Raw genomic sequence first — 17454 nt, 5'->3', positions numbered from 1 at the left:
TGCGTCCAGAGCCGGTGCTCGCGGGCCCCGCGCGGCTCCGACGTTTTCCACCGCGGGGCTGCGCTAGCGCGCGTCGGCTGGAGAGGGCGGTCCGCGCGCTTCGCGGCAACTCCGGCTGCTGTGCCGCGAGGCTCCCGAGCCGCAAGGCTAGAGCTCCGTGGTGAGGCGGGTGTCCCAGAGCCGCCTCTGGTCGCCCGCCGCCAGGTCGCGCCCCTGGGAGCCTCGACCGCCGAGCCTCTTGCAGCACCCGGCGCTGGGCGCCGGCCGAGGGCGTCCGCGGCGGCCGGGGTGGCCGGCACAGCGACGATGGGCGCGCGGACCTGGCGCGTGGGCTGTGGCGGTCTGCTCCTTCTGGCTCTGGTCGGGTCTGTCCGAAGCGAGGGCGCGCAGAGCTGCGAAGAAGTTGGGAAACTTTTCCAGGGGCGCCTGGCGGGAGCTGTCAGGGGGCTGCCGGATTCGCCGAGGGCAGGTAAGACGGGGCTGGCGGGCGCGCGGTGGGGAGCCGGGGCACTGGCCGGGGGTGTCCTGGCGCGGCGCGGCGCTCCTGGGCTCTCGGGTAACCCTGGCCTGGGAGATGACCTTTCAGACTCCGGGCCGCGCCCGGGGAAACTTTCGGGGGTCTGGGGGGGTGCACATCCCGAGGCTGCGCAGCTCCGGGCGGTCCTGACTTCGCCTGCAGCTGAGCGGAGCCCGGGGCGCCTCTGCCCGCGCGGGCGCCGGGCATCTCCCACTGCGCGTCTGCAAGAGGCCTCGAGGCAGGCGGCTGGAAAGAGCCTTCTGACCGCTTTTCTGTGCCCAGTGGGAATGTCGCCGGTGCCCCTCCGGGGGGCCTCTGTTGGCTGCTTTCTGCTCGCTGGCCAGAGTTGTGTTGGCGCTCCAAGTTTGCTGCCAAAGACACGACCCTGCCTGACACTCCTTGGCTGGAGAACTGGGTCTGACCAGGCAGCCGGTGTCCCCGGCCTGTCGAGCTCGGCTTCAGTGTGTCCACGCGATCATGACCCTTCGCTGCGCGTCGGCACATCAACATTCAGACCTCGGGGAGGGACCCACTGGGTGGTTCCAGCCTGGAGGTGTGAAGGCTGCTGGCAGTAGAGATGACCGTTTGACTGGGGAGCCGCTTCACACGGTTGAGACATCCCAGGTGCAGGGCGAAGGACTGCAGTTGAGTGCGGTCAGTGTAGATTCAGCTTGCTGTGAGCCCTGCTGCGCTCCCCCTATTCGCCGCACCTTTATTCCGCCCCCCCACACACACACCCCGCACACCCGCCCCGCTTTCACCTGCACCTTTGCCCCCGGTGCCCGCCCCATCGCGCACATTTCCATCTGCTGGCGGCGTTGACCCTGTGCCTTCTCTGCTCCAATGGACCTTAGGCGTCAAGCGCGGTGGCAGGTGTGTGGAGCTAAGGTCTAGTGCACCTGGAGGATGAGGCCGGTGCGGGGCCGAATGGTCTGAGGCTATTGGCTGAACAAAGAACTTGTGGAGGGTGCCTGAGTCTGAAATCCGTCCTCGGAGTTTTTAGGGCGAGAAGACGGCTCGTAGCATCAGCCAGCTGCAGCTAGGATGCTTGATTGCTTTGCTAGTTGTGAACTCAGTCTGGAATCGCCCCTCCGGAAAATCTGGCCCTATAGGCTCGATGAATCCATTAGAATTGACAAGAGCCATCTTTCCGCATAAATAAATCTAAAAACAAAAACAAAACAAAAAATAAAACACAACCTAACTCCTTCTCCCCCCCCCACCCCCCGCAAAAAAGCGCCTTTTCTTATCATCTGAATACCTCTGCACTACCTGAAACAACATAGTTGATAGTCTCAGCTGGGGGTAGGTCTGTCCTCAAACAAGCACCTCTAGACTAGTCTGTTTTCTTACTCCAGGGCGTTATTTTCACTAAAACAACTACAACAAAGCACCTTACTTATCAGTAGCTAGTCCCACTGCAGTCTCACTTGAGGGGGAAGGGGATACCCTGAGGATACTCAGCTGAGGTGTCCTTGCTGGCATTGTTAGACTGTGTCCCCCAAGAGCATCATTTTGGCTGATGAGTGAATGTTGATCCTCTCACCCCTCAGGCATTGAACTCCCCCATCCCTTTATCTCAGTATTTCTAGTACCTGCTGGATGTAAAATATCTGCTAAAATAGATTATGTTTCTAGAACCTCCTGTGTGTTATCTCATTTGATGAATTTTCCAGAGTGTGACTGGCTCATAGAGCATTTGACCAGGATGTAAGGGAAGCTGAAGCTGTCCTTCCAGAGAAGGAAATGGTTGTGTTTATTATGTGTTATTTTGTATTTGTGTTTGATACACATGGTCCTGTGAAGGAGGCAGAAAGGCAAACTCCCTCTTTCTGAAGACTTTCTGGATTGTTTGCCCCCTACCCTGGACACATCATTGGTGCTGGAGAACAGAAGTGCTAATTTCCCTTGATACTTGCAGTAAGGAAAAGCCATATGGAAATATTATTTTGAATTAGCATCTCCTCACAGAGGACATTCCCATGTGAATTCATTGTGTGACTTTTCTTGTCTCTGTGGTGTTGGTCATAATTTTATTTAAACTGTTTTATTTATATAACCAAGTGAAATATTAAGCTATTTCTTTTAAAGAGGTCTTCTTCCCACTTAAAATACTCATTTTCCAATTGAGGAAACCATACATGGTTCATAAATGCTTTTTAAATTTTTTTATTTATATATGATCTATAACATTAGCTTGACAGTAGAGACTGGATATCTTACTTTCTAAAATTACCCTCAATCACAGGAGGGAGCATGTTAATATAAAAAGTTATTATATATGTAGAAATAGTTATTTGTATATGTATACATATACCTGTATATGTATTTTAAGAACACATATATTGTTCTTTACAATACTATAAATATATTCATTTAACTGATAGACTTTCAGTGACTAAACCTAATACATTTAAATTTAATATTTGTTTTATTCAACAGTATATTCTTAGTGCTTCCTTGCATTTCTTATCTACAAGTGGTTAATGACTAGGCTGTCTTGTAAAATGTAAATTTTATAATATAAGAAGGAAAAATAAATTTTTACCAATTCTTCCTTCATTTATGACTTTTACATCTTTTGCAAACTATGTTACCCAGTTCCCAGTTTAAAATTATTGAATTGGTGAGAACAGTCATTTAAGCTGTTTCTCAGATTCCCCTCACCTTTGTTCTCTACCCTGCTCCAATTCTTTTAAGCCTATTGAGCTCCTAAGGATGTTTGGATGAGAAATGTAAAAAAGGAGAGAAGGTGTAAATGTGATTAGAATTACAGATTTTCTTGTGTTCTGATTTTATTTTCTAAGTAGTAGTCAAGGTGCCCTGTGCTCTTGTTTATTTTATTTAGAAAAGAACTGTTAGTGAAAGTGTCTCTTAAAGGTCTCTTATTTTTATTTATTGGGGAGGAGGGATAATGCCTCCCATTGAAATTCTCTTCACACATGCATTGTTCACACATACATTATTTCCTTTTTTCCCCAAGAAGATAATTCAGAAAAGAGAAGCTTGTAAAAAAAAATCCAACTCTGCATTCAGATAATTTATATACCAACTAATTTTAAAAATGTGGATGTTTACTGTTACAGATTAGTTAGTGAAAGATAACTTCCTTGGTAGCTTTTGGTTATGAATGGGATAATAAAAATAAACTTGATGTGACAAAATGCAGTTCTAATACTGTAGTGAACTTAAGTAGGTCTCTATATATTTTTTAAGTGCTTTCATTAAAATCGAATTTTATAATGACTTCAAGGACAGTGTTGTTCCATCTCACAGCCAAGAGAAGTTTTCTTACTTGGAACCTGGGGGTTTCAGTTTATAGACTTTTGGGGCCTATAAATTTCTTCTGCCACCTGTAGTGCTGGGCCCTGGGTCAGTCAGTCATCTTCGAAGCTCTGTTTCCTCCTTTGTCATATGGGAATTATAGTGCTGAAACGGTTGCTGCATGGCTGAAATGAAATAATGTCTGTATGTCAAATAACGCAATTCCAGGCACTTGGTGAATACTCCAAAAGATGGGTCCTTATCCTTACAGTTTTTTATTGAGTGTCTTGATTTTGACTCAGCTCGGCTTCTTTTTTAAATTTATGTTTATTCATTTGTGTATATAAGAGCCTGGGTGTAGGCCAGAATTGCAGGGGATGAGAACTTAACAGGTCTACTGAAACACACTGCTGAGGAGAACAGGTTGTGAAACTGCTGTGTGGATCACCTCCCTGGCCAGGGATCGAACTCCTGAACCCTGTGCTGCAGTTCCTGCAGATAGCTTCCTAGTGTTGCGCTTTAAATCCTTGTGCCACAAGGGAGGGCCTTCCACTTGGCTTTAAGAGTGAATTTTTCACTTTTGATCACTGTATAGCAGATGTTTATATCTATCTATCTATCTATCGATCTATATATATATATCTATACCTATCTATCTATCTATATATGTATATCTATCTATCTATCTATCTATCTATCTATCTATCTATCTGTCTATCTGTCTGTCTATCTATCTATCTATCTATCTATCTATCTATCTATCTATCTATCTATCTATCAATCTATAATCTTTCTTTATTTTGTACATTTTTTCGTTTTGGTTGTAATCCCTGTGGATTTCCCATACCAGTTCACCCATGTGCCATCACCATAGTCCTGTGCTCTCTTCCTGCTCCAGGTTTGATCCTGTTCTCCTCTCCACCCCCGTAGAATGTCTCTGGCTTATAGTTGTTTATTGATTTTTGTTTTGACTTTATTACGGTTGCTTTTCCCCCCTCCCGATCCCTTATCCTCCTGCTATGCGTGAAACCATCGTTTTTATTTTTTCCTTTTTCTTTGTTTTTATAATTTCTCTAAAGACATAAATGATTGTTTCAAAACTTGGACAATCTATTTATATCTAAAATGGTATTTATTAGATGATGATAAATAAGAAAGAAATGAGGCTGACATGATGCTACCTGTACCCATAGTCCCCACCTGCCCATGGTGCTTAGGAAGGTGAAGCAGGCTGCAGGGTGGTTAGGGATTCACACAATTCAGTGGCTGGCAGCCCTGCTCACTCCTTGGCAATACACTAAGATTGGGCCTCTGTTTCTCATAAACAAATTTCTTTTGCTGCTTGTCTTTTAGTGACTGTATAGTATTCCATTGACTTATTGTATCTTAAATTGAATTCTCTTGTTGAAAATACAGCACTCCAATATTTACTACCATAAAGTCAAATGGACGAGACCTTAAAAGGCAAAACGGCCAAACTTCCCTCACTCCTAACTTTGCACGTGCTCTGCAGTTAACGCTACATAAGGTTTTTTATTGTTAGCAACTCTGACATTTGAGACTGGATAATTCTTTTGCTGGGGCTCTCCTCTGCGTTGTGGGGTGTTTAGAAGCCTCCCTGAGCTGCTCCCACTGGATGCCAGTAACAATATCTTCTTCCTAGATGTGACAGCCAAAAATATCTTCAGATGTTTGCCCAGTTATCCTGGTTGAGAACCACAAGCATAAATTATCAACCTGTAGCTCCTTCACACACATGCACACACACACACACACACACACACAAACATACTATGTGCACCAGGCCCTACAAATCTTGTGACCAATTCTCTTGTGTACTTTGTTCATTGTAGATTTTCTGGTGCTTGGAACACAGTAAGAGTTGAAAGGTTTGTTGAATGATTCAGTAAGGTTTTAAGGAACATCTTATTGTGACTTTTGAACCTCGGTGTTCTTCATTTGAAATCTAAAAGTCAGTCCATGAGTAGTAAGCATTCATGGTTCTGTTATCTGTATCTTTTATTTTATGATTTATAAGTGGGTTAAAGACTGAGTTCTAGGCCCTCCCTGGTGGTGCAGTGGGTTGGAGTGCAGCACTGTGAAGCTGGCTGTAGCTGCTTCAGTGTGAGTTTGATCCCGGCCCTGGAGGTGACCCACATGGTGCGGCAGACCTCTCCTGACCCGCCCGCTGCTCCCCTCAGCAGTGTACTTGTCAGTCAGTTTGTTCTGCTCCCCACTCTGTCTCTGGTGACTCTGGTGAATCTTCTCACCACCCCTGCACCTCAGTTCTGTATGCATAAATAAATAAAACATTAGAAAAAAAAAAAAGACTGACTTCTATGCTTTAACTCCTTCACAAAAGGTGGAAAATAGAAAATGATTCAGTTTTGCCATTCCATCTTTGTTAACTCTATGTGGAAGGAAGTATGTCTGATTGATCTGTAAAATTATTCCTGAGCTGGGAGATTGTTAACTAATACTAATTTAGAGTCCAGACTCCATGCAGACTAAGTAGAGAGGCCACAGTCTTTCAGAACAAGCAACCCCCAAATTGCTGCTGATTACAAAAGATTTACTGGGTACACTCTGTCTTGAATGTATTTCTAACACAGTGAAATACTCACCTAGATCTTGTCAATGATATTTGTTCTGTATGAGGTGTGGTTGGTTATTTTTTTAGGATAGCTTACAAGAAGTACTAAATTATATTGCCATGTAGAATTATTAAAATGATATTCCATTTTTATAGAACAAGAAAACTAACAATTTAAACTCATTACTAAGAGTAAAATGTAATTTAAATTATGAAACAAGAAATGTTTATTAACTTCCAAATTTGACTATAGTTATCAAAATGACTATTTGAAGCATGAAGTTAATAGTGACCCATATCAAAGTATGCATATTACATTCGCACTGACTTAAATAATCCTATTTAGGCAAAACTTTGCCAAATAGTCATTTTGATAACTATAGTCAAATTTAGATGTTAATAAACATTTCTTGTTTCATAATTTAAATTACTTTTTACTCTTATTAATGAGTTTAAATAGTTGTCTTGTTCTACAATAATGGAAGATAGTTTTAATAATTCTACACGGCAATATAAATTTAGTCTTATTTGCAGCTGTCTTTAAAGATCATCATCCTTTGCTTCTCCTTGTCTCATAGTTTGAAGAGATTTTATTTCATAATTACTTCAAAACTCATTCTGGGAGAGGGTTAGAACTGAGAAGATTAGATGAGTTAGATAAAAAGTACGCCAAGAGAATGCCTGCATTGATCAAATGAATGTGTGAATTATTCCTGGATGTCCTTGATCGTTATGTATGTATATTCTGTAAATGGATGGATGTCAGTATTAAATTATGTGTTCAGATTTATTTGCTTTTTGAACAACTCTCTTATTTAGCAAGGTTCTACCCAGTTACATTTCGTTCATTTTCTTTTGATCATTGAAAATGTCTGTGTTTAATGAGCTGAAACTGAAGTAGGTCAATAAAATAAAGAGATTAACAGTCTGTTCTCACCAGGCAGGAATACATTTTACTCTGGGGAAAAAATAAGTCATTTTTTAAAAAGGTTTTTTGATCAATTTAAAAAGTAGAAGGAATAGGAATAACAGTGAAAGAGTCAAAATGCCTAGGAATCCGTGAACTCATCTTGGAGGTGCTATAAAATATAACCTTTTCCTCTTCTAAGTTTAGGGGCACAAATAAGTTCCTGATTTTATATATAAAGTATTTAATACGTAATTCAACTTTAGAAAGATCTTACATATTATTAAAAGGAAAAGTCGTTGGCATGACAAAGTACTGACCTGTTTTGGAATAAATGACTGGGAAGAAGAGACATTTTAACTTAGGTCTCAGTTTATGGACACACGTTGTAGTGAACAACAACGAATTTAAGTTGTAAAGTAGTTTAGACTTCAAGTCATCACTTGTTAGCTCTGTGAGCTGTAACACTCGACTCAGCCTCTCAGGAATGTTTTTCTCTCTTCATAGGAGAGCGGACCCAGCACTTTCCTTTCAGGTGTTTTTGAGACCCTCATGGTATGGTGCCAACAGTGATATTGTTGTCAGAAAGTATCATTCCTTCTGTTAAACATGCTCTTCTTAGATACATCAAAAAATTTTTAAAAAAGATTTATTTATATATGCATACAGAACTGGTACAGGCCAGAGGTGCAGGGGTGGTGAGAGGACTCACCAGAGACAGAGTGGGGAGCAGAACAGGCAGATGGACGAAGTACACTGCTGAGGGAAGCAGCGGGCGGGTCAGGAGAGGTCTGCCGTGCCATGTGGGTCACCTCTGGGGTGGGGATCGAACTCATGCTGAGTGGCTTTAGCTTCTTCGTGCTGTGCTTTAACCCGCTGTGCCACCAGCGAGGGTCCTAGTCACTATTTATGCTGGACCAGGAACAGAGGAAGAGCTCACAGTAGCCATCCTTTACCTTCATATTCATAAAATAGTAAACTTCAAAATCTTTTTCTCTCATTGTTCACCCTCAAAGTATTGATCCTGTGCACTTAGAAACATAGTCCATGTTTTTATTCTCACAGTGAATGAAGCAATGTTTTATTTGCAATTTAATTCTATGATAAAATCAATTTTTTTCACATGCTGTCCTTTAAGGATGAAAGGCTTGTCTTTGGCGAAATGATATTGTACCCCGTCAAGGTCAAGAGGGCGGTGTGGCAACAGGCTGAGTGAGCATGACAGGGGTTGGCTCAGTCATGAGATGTGCAGGCTGTCCTCCACTGTGCTTTGGCGCCTTCTTGAACATTTAGTTGGGATGGGCCTCTGCGGCTCCCTCCACTTCTCTGTCACACGAAGAGGGAAGGTGGACCGGATGCTGGCCTGTGCGTCTCCCCAGCCTTACTTCGCTCCGTCCTGCCTTCCTGGACCCTCACACAGGCATCCTGGCTGAGGCAGCTAGTGGGAAGCAGGGGCTGGAGAAGAGCTGGGAGGGGGACGTGGGTGTGGGTGCTCTGTTACTTTACCTGTAAACCCGGCCATTGGCTGGTGACCTCAAAGTGTTTCACGCTGGAACCAGGTAACTACTTTCTCCTCTTCTGGAACCTGTTTCAGATCAAAACGAATTCCATCTTGTCCTGAACTGATCATGTGGAACCTTCTGGGTTAAAATGAAATGCCCTGACCAGGACTTTTGGTGACTATGACAAAACAGGAGTCACCTGCTGGTGACAGCGGAACTGCTCTGTGTTGTAGGGTCTCCGCTGAGATTTGTTCATCCAGCAGAGATTTGTCCATCCAGAGCTGTGGACTTGGGAACAGTCAGAAAGTCACCCCAAATGACCTGACCTCAGACCACCACCCTGCCTGCTCCGTTAGAACTCCCCTCTGCCTGACTCGGCAGCGCACAGCTTAGGACTGCCCCGTGGTCCTGCACCTGAGTGGGGCTCCCTAGCCTCTGGTAGACCTGGTAGACGCCTTCCCTGACTACCTTAGGGCTGGGTTATCTCAGTCTCTGCCAGTTTCTTCCCCACAGTTTTGAGGTAGAGAGCACTGCTCTCTTCCTGATAGTTTTCCTGTATGCTGCCCTTTACAAAAATTTTATTCGATAACCCTATTTGCGAGGACCAACCCATTTCCTTCGGGGACCCTGTCTGATAGAACTTTATGTACTTTAAATATTTAAAGCCAGAGTTAATTTGATCTGTAATTAAAATGTATAGGAGGGCCCTCCCTGGTGGCGCAGCGGGTTAAAGCACAGCACTGAGAAGCTAAAGCCACTTCCGCATGAGTTCGATTCTCGCCTGCCCCGGAGGTGACCACATGGCGTGGCAGACCTCTCCTGACCCGCCCGCTGCTCCCCTCAGCAGTGTACTTCGTTGATCTGCCTGTTCTGCCCCCCACTCTGTCTCTGGTGAAGCCTCTCGCCGCCCCTGCACCTCTGGCCTGTACCCCAGTTCTGTATGCATAAATAAATAAATCTTAAAAAAAAATGTATAGGAATATAAATCTGCCATCCAGTAAATTTACGTTCATAGAAATCCAGTCCGTGATGATTTTCTTGCATTTAGTTGCCTTGTGATGGTACTTTTGGTTAATTGTTCCTTTCCCTCCCTTCCCCTTCATCCCTTTAGTGAATTCCATTGCCAGTGGCTTCTCTAGGTTTCAGTCAGAAGTCTGACTAAATTGATAACACCCCATAGTGACTCAGTATGCCTTATTTTATATATATATATATATATATATATATATATATGTACTATATATATATATATTTAAAAAGTAAATTTATTAGAAAGAGACAGGAGAGGTAAAAACGTGTATAGGCGCAAGCGGGCAGGAAGAGCTTCTATAGTATGCCTTTTAAAAAAGTTTTTTTTGTAGTCATGCACTATATATTTTTAAAACTTTTTAAAAATAGAGGTAACAATATTGTGTATGATTTAAGAGAATGTGTTTAAACCTCAGGTGTAGGTCACCATGTCGCACCTACCACCAACCCCCTTCATCCTTAACCATACACACACACACACACACACACACACACACACACACACACTGGGCCCCCATTTGTCCTCATTCCATCATCCCTCCCTCTTTAGAAGCTTCCATTCTGCAGTCACTCTTTGATTTATTTTGGTTCATTTTGGTTTTGTTAGCTTCTTTGTTTCTCTATATCCCACACGTGAGTGAAATCATCCAGTATTTGTCTTTTTCCTTTTGACGTATTCCACTTAACATAATCCCCTCTAATTCCATCCATGTTGTTCCAAGAGTTCATCATTTTTTAATAGCTGGGAAGTATTCCATCATGTACATATACTATGTCTTCTTTATTCATTCTTCTACTGAAAATGCAGTAATTTAATCCCCATTTATTCTACCAACTCACCCAATCACCACATTCTCTAGATTGCTTAAAAAAAAAAATCCATCATTTCTATACTCACTATCATCACTATCATTGCCACTAAGAAACTTTAATCCAGTGTCTTATGTTGGTTAGCTTATTCAGACAGCCTACATTTCCCTACCAATTCCCAGTAAAACTCAAAATTTACCTTTATTTCTTGTGCGGAATTCTTCAGTGTGTTCCCTTTTCTCTCTTAAAAACAAGCAAACATTTTATATATAACTTCTGTATAATCAAAAAGATAAAATAATCCTCTCAGTGATATAAATGGGGAAAACTACAGCATTACATCCAGAATGCTTGACAATCAAAAGGTTAGCATCCTGGGAAAACTGGGTAGCTACATGCAAAAAAATGAAACTAGATCATTGCCTCACTCCAGTCACAAAAATCAACTCGAAGTGGATTAAAGACCTAGACATAAGAACGGAAACCATAAAATACCTAGAAGCAAAGATGGGTCAAACACTTCACGACATACACTTTAGCGACATCTTTAAAGACAGAGCACCCAACGCCACAATAGTGAAGGCAAAGATAAATAGATGGGACTATATCAAGTTAAAGAGCTTCTGTACAGCAAAAGAGACATTACTAAAAACAAACAGAAAGATCACTAATTGGGAAAACATTTTCTCACACAAAAGTAGCGTTAAAGGACTGATCACAAAAATATATGGAGAACTGATGAAACTCAACAAAATTGAAGTAAACAACCCCATCAAAAAATGGGCAGTAGAGCTAAAAAGACACTTCTCCAAAGAGGAAATGCAGATGGCCAACAGGCATATGAAAAAATGTTCAACATCACTCGTAATAAGGGAGATGCAAATTAAAACCACAATGAGATACCACCTCACCCCAGTGAGAATGGCACATCTTCAAACAACTAGCAACAACAAATGTTGGCGAGGATGTGGAGAAAAAGGAACTCTCCTGCATTGCTGGTGGGAATGCAAACTAGTACAACCACTATGGAAAACTGTTTGGAGGTTCCTCAAACTGCTAAACATGGAGCTTCCATATGACCCAGCAATCCCACTCCTAGGTATCTACCCAAAAGACACAAAAACACTGATTGAAAAAGATACTTGTACCCCCATGTTTATTGCTGCTTTATTTACAATTGGAAAAACATGGAAGCAGCCCAAATGCCCAAAAGTAGATGACTGGATTAGAAAGATGTGGTACATATATACAATGGAATATTACTCAGCAACCAAAAAAGAGAAACACATGTCTTTTGCAGCAACTTGGATGGAGCTGGAAAAGATCATGCTGAGTGAGATAAGCCAGAAAGAGAAAGAAAAATACTGGATGGTTTCACTCATAGCAGGAGTATAATGGACCAGGCGAGAAAATAACAAAAATAATGAACAACCATAGACCAGAGACATTCTGTGGGGGTGGAGTGGGGAATGGGATCAAAAACGGGGGGGGGGGAAGGGAGGGAAATGCACGGGACTATGGTGGTGGCACAGGGGTGATTTGGTGATGGGAAACCCATGGGGATTACAATTGAGATGAAAAAAAAATGTGAAAAATGATGTAAAAATAAACTTTTTAATAAAAAAAAAAAAGGTTAGCATCCTTAATCATAGCGGGTTCTTAATAAATTGGCAACAAAAAAACACTAATGTTCCAAGGGAAATGAAAAAAGAACATAAAGAGGAAATCCAAATGATATAAATGTCTAATAAGGGTTTTTGAAGATGATTGAGTTCAACATTAACAGAGGAAAAACAATTTCTTAGGGATATCTCATTGAGGAAGATTAAAAGTACTGATATCTGATGTTCCTGCGATTATAGGGAATAGAGTACTCGCATGTACAATTACTGAGACAGAAGACTGATGAAGATTATCTCTACGTTCACAGAGAATTCTGCACTTATCACTCAAAATTTAAATTTTGTCTAGCATTCCAATTTATAGGCGTGTGCTCCAGCAAAGTAATTGGATACATTTTACACACACACACATAATATGTTCTCTCTCTCCTTCCCTGCATAATACACTCTCTATACACACAGTTAGTACATGTATATTGCACAGCTAGTACTTGTCTAGTAAATAATATATTATGGTTACTTTTATGAGCATTAAACCAGGAGCATGTAAGCCATGTAACCAAAGTAGAAAAAAGTTACATTATTGAAATACCGAAAGCACACTATAGCCCGATTTAAAAAAAGGAACCTACTTGTCCATCACTTTATGCATGTCCACATTCCTAAACAAAGTGCAGAAACTTCCACGTTTTGGAGAAAAGAATTAAGAGAGAAAAAGTGGTTAAGAAGTAAAAATATTCTATAAATGATGTTTCATTCATTAAGAGAGAAAAAGCAGCTAAGAAGTAAAAGTATTCTGTGACTTTTGAAATCTTTAAACAGTATTTTTGAATGAACTCAGGTTTTTAATTATACTGTGTTAAGTGAAATCTATAAATGATGTTTCATGTTTAAAGGAGCCCTCCAGGAAGCCTTTATAATCCTGAGCTTTGTGTCTTCACACCTTCAGTCCTCTTTACTCTAGCAGTGTTGATTTTCCTGTAGCTTATCGGATCCTTCCTCACCTGGCCCCTTCTGCCTCCTATGTTCTCTTTCTCCCATTTGGAAGGGTCATTTCTGTTTTTTTTTTTTTTTAGACATATTTATTATTTATGCATTCAAGAACTGGGGTGCAGGCTAGAGGTGCAGGGGGTTGAGAGGATTCACCAGACAGAGGGGGGAGCAGAACAAGTGGATCGACTGAAATACACTGCTGAGAGGAGCAGCTGGTGAGACAGGAGAGGTCTGCTTCACCGAGTGAGTCACCTCCCTGGCTGGGGATTGAACTCGTGCTGCAGTGGCTGCAGATAGCTTCATAGTGCAGTGCTTTAACCTGTTGTGCCACCAGGGAGGGCCCTGAAAGGGTCAGTTCTTAATGCTAAGCCACCATAAGAGAAAATTGTTGCTCACATTATCCCTGGGAATATCAAGGTTCTCTAAATTAATCTCAGAACTGGGCAGCACCGTGAAAGTCATTTCTGAATCAGTCCCGAGTTGTGGCTGTGCCTCCCTTAGACTATTGTGATAATCTATTGCTCTTTTGCCAGTTCTGTCTTTATCAGAAATCATTTTCCATGCCTCCTCCAAGGTGATGTTTCAAGCAATAAACCTGAGGACATTGTCCTTCTAAACTAGTTCACACTTTCAGATTCAAGTGATGAAGCCTAACTAAAATGATCTTGCACTTATAAAAGGACTGTGGTGGAAATATGTTGTGGCATTTCAGAGGGCAGTGAAGACAAAGGAAGGAATGTGGACATGCATAAAATGATTGGCCAGTAGGCGCCTTTTAAAAAATTGGGTGACAGTTGCTTTCTTATTTCAACGATGTAACTTTTTCTACTTTGGTTAGAAAGTACCTCTCTTGGCTTAACACCAATAAAATGAAAATGAAAATTGGGACTAGGATGTTTACAAATCTTTCCCAGCCTTGGGTCCCAGGGAGCCTCTTATCTTACCTCCCAGCTGGGAGAAGTAAACCACCTTGGGTCAAGCATTTTGCATACTTTGCTGTGAATGCCAAAAATGCAGGGCCCGACTTCCCTTACTGAGCCCTTTCTCCAGGGCTGTGAGGTTGTGTGCAATAAGCAGTCTTGGGGGAGTGTTTCTCCTGGGAGGAAGCCAGGATGTGTTGCTTGTGGGGACAGTGACAGACCCCCTGCAAGGTCAGTGTTCCTCTTTTTTGCCACCAGCTGCCAGGGATCCATCCAGATGGATGCAGGATCCACCAGGAGCCTGTGGGGTCACCCCCTTGATGCCTGCACTGTCTGCCTGCTTGTCCTGTCGGCATCTGGGGAATAGTAACTGCTCCTTTGCTTACTAACTCACAAGTCGGAAAAACTCTCCAGTAATTACGACTTCCAACAGCTTCCTAGTGCCTACCACCTCAGACATGGCGGTCCGTTTCAGACACACCTCAGTTCCTTTGTTTTTCCTTCCCTTACTTGCTAGTTAACTGTCACCTCTTTCTGAAACATCATTCTCCCCTCCACCCTCCAAGTTCGTCCAGCTAGAATCCAAATTTCTTTTGCCTCTTAACAACTTTGTGAGTTTAGATGTATTTAACCATAATCAACTCACTTTCTCATTTACAAACCAGGATTTAAAAAAAAAGATTTATTTATGCATATAGAACTGGGGTACAGGCTAGAGGTGCAGGGGGTGAGAGGATTCACCAGAGACAGGGTGGGGAGCAGAGTAGGCAGAGTGATTGAAATTCACGAGGGGAGCAGCGGGAAAGACAGGAGAGGTCTGCTATGCCTTGTGGGTCACCTCCCTGGCTGGGGATCGAATGCATGCTGAAGCAGCTGTGGGTGGCTTCATAGTGCTGCGCTTTAACCTGTTGAGCCACCAGGGAGGGCCCCTGCAAATTTTTTTTTTTTTTTTTTGAGGAGACTACAGTGTCTTGTTGAACAGTCCTCTAAAGATATTACTCCAGATCTTCTCTCTCCTCCCTTCTCCCCCCATCTGTCCATGGAAAGGAAACCCATTTTTTCTCAGTGCTCCCAGAGAACACAGCCCACACTTCCTTCATTGTGCTTTATCACGTTAATTAAATTTTTACAAAGGTCTTTCCTCCAGACTGAATGTGGAGAGTCAAAGCAGCATTTATCCTTCTTGCTAGCCTTACTAACTGTCAGTGTCTTGTGCTGAACAGGTGTCTAATCAATAGTTGATGAAGCCATTTGATTTATTAATCAAAATTAAACACAGAAAATCACTCTGCAGTTGAGCACAGGTGGAAGGAAGACGCAGCGTGTCCAGAGTAGCCCTCCGAGGAGGGGCAAAGAGCCTCTTTGCACTTTTGGATGCTCACTCCCACCACAGCAGAGTTATTCATCCTAAATTTGCTGCTGCTACGAACTCTGGTTAAGTTGCCCTCAGAAAGAATAAACAGCAAAGCCCCAACTTCTTGTGCCTACTATTTTACTTTTAGCCGTTTCATGAGTCCTTTTGTTACAGGGCACCCCAATGTGAATTGGGTGTATTATTGTATTATGGACACACTCAGAAAAGTTAAATAATGGGTTTATTTATAAGGAGAAAAGTAAAGGAGTAACCCAGGGAAAGAGGGAGAGAAAAACAGGTTAACTAGGATGTCCTACCAGTTCTGCTGACTTGGACTCCACCGGCACGCTGAAAACCGATTGAGAGCCAAAAGGATCAGCTGAGAACCACCAGGTCCCCCCCAGAGCCCACATGTCCGGTTTTATCCCAACCTGGCTGCTCAGCTCCGCCCTCACGTCCTGGCGTGCTTCTCCTTGGTACTGATGGGATTTGGAGTGGGGGCGGAGTCCATGAAGCCTGTACCTGTTATACTTTTAGCAAAAAGGGTCTCATTAGCTTGGAAAAATTCTTTGTTCTAAACATATGTTTTGAAGAATCACAGTATATATTGGCATATCAGAACCTCTGGGAGGTACTACACTTGAGAGAACATTTATTTATGATTAAGAAAACATTCATTTACATAGTTTTGTTTTAGTTAACTCTCCTTTTGGGGTTCCACTTATTTTTTTTTTTTAACAGAATAGCTGCCTGAGTAGCCTTTCTGAAAATGTGTGATTGGAGGTGGCTGAGTGGGCAGGAGATCTTTCTGGCATGCTATGGATTTTGACCTCATCCCAAGAGCAATAGAGAGAAAAGGGGGACCTTTCAGCCTGAGCGCCATGATCAGATTTGCATTTTAAAAAGACCTTTCTTGTTTGTAGAGTATCCACTTAAAACTTTTTCCAGGTGTAGGATTAGAGAGAGTCATAAGAGATGATAGCTTCGTACTTATCTTGAAATGGAAACTCATTACATTATTTCCTATAAAGTTTTAAAATTGTAGGTCCAATTGAAGTCAGTCCTGAAAGAACAGAAGAGCATATTGACCTTGAATTCATAGCTGTTTGAGTGGCCTTAATTATACTGTGTGTATGGCTATTCATATGACATGCTTCTCACTGTACAGTTAATATATTCATACCTGGTAGGTCTTCTTCTAACTACCTATTTGTGAGTGGTGATAAAACTTTTAGAGGTGCTAATAACTTGAGTCAGAAGGAGTCAAGCCATTCATTGTCTCAATTAGTTATATAGATTTCTGTTTTATATATGTGTTTGTATCCTAGTTCTTCTAATATTAGCTTAAGTCATTGTACAGAGATTAATATAGTCTGAAAATAGTAGGGGGAAAGCACTAAGAATCTAAATATGAGGATAAGAAAACTAAGAGTAGGAAAAAGACTTGGAATTAGGTGTAAGGTTAGGCATGGAATACACAATCCGAACAGAAAAAGGATCAATATTTATGCGGTGGTAAGAAACTTTTGGTTCTTAGTTTTCTGTTAGTCACTACAAAGATAATATAACAAGTCATTATATGACTCAGAGCAGCTACTAGAGAGAAAGAACAAGTAAGGATAAAGAAGTTTTCGGTGGATGCTTCTAGATTAGAGTCTGTAAAGAAATAAAAAGTTTAAGCTGTTGGGTGAGCTGTTGAACTACTGCAGACCGTGTGGAGTATTTGGACTGTGGGGTCCCAGGCCAGGCAGAAATGGAACACAAAGGGGACTGTTTGTATTCAGAGCTACAGTGGCACCTGACGGTAAGGTGCTAGATTGAATTGAAGATGCTATTAGTATAGAAGAAACGATCAGGTTAAAACTATACATGACGCAGCGGGTTAAAGCACTGCACAAAGAAGCTTAAGCCACTCCCCCATGAGTTCGATTCCCGCCTGCCCC

At 42.2% G+C, this 17454-nt stretch overlaps 1 protein-coding gene across 1 annotated transcript in view; it reads left to right on the top strand.

Moving 5' to 3' along the window:
- Positions 1–56: 56 nt before the first annotated feature.
- GPC5 (glypican 5) overlaps positions 57–17454 on the top strand; it is a 1027138-nt gene continuing 1009740 nt past the window's right edge. The window contains exon 1 of the mRNA XM_004680070.2: positions 57–469. Within this exon, the coding sequence (XP_004680127.1) occupies positions 307–469 (163 nt within the window). The 5' untranslated portion in view covers positions 57–306. The remainder of the gene's footprint in view (positions 470–17454) is intronic.

The sequence above is a fragment of the Condylura cristata genome, unplaced genomic scaffold (genome assembly GCF_000260355.1).
Source record: "Condylura cristata isolate star-nosed mole 26May11 unplaced genomic scaffold, ConCri1.0 scaffold00010, whole genome shotgun sequence".
Taxonomy (NCBI): Eukaryota; Metazoa; Chordata; class Mammalia; order Eulipotyphla; family Talpidae; genus Condylura; species Condylura cristata.
This window is presented reverse-complemented; position numbering and strand designations above follow the sequence as displayed.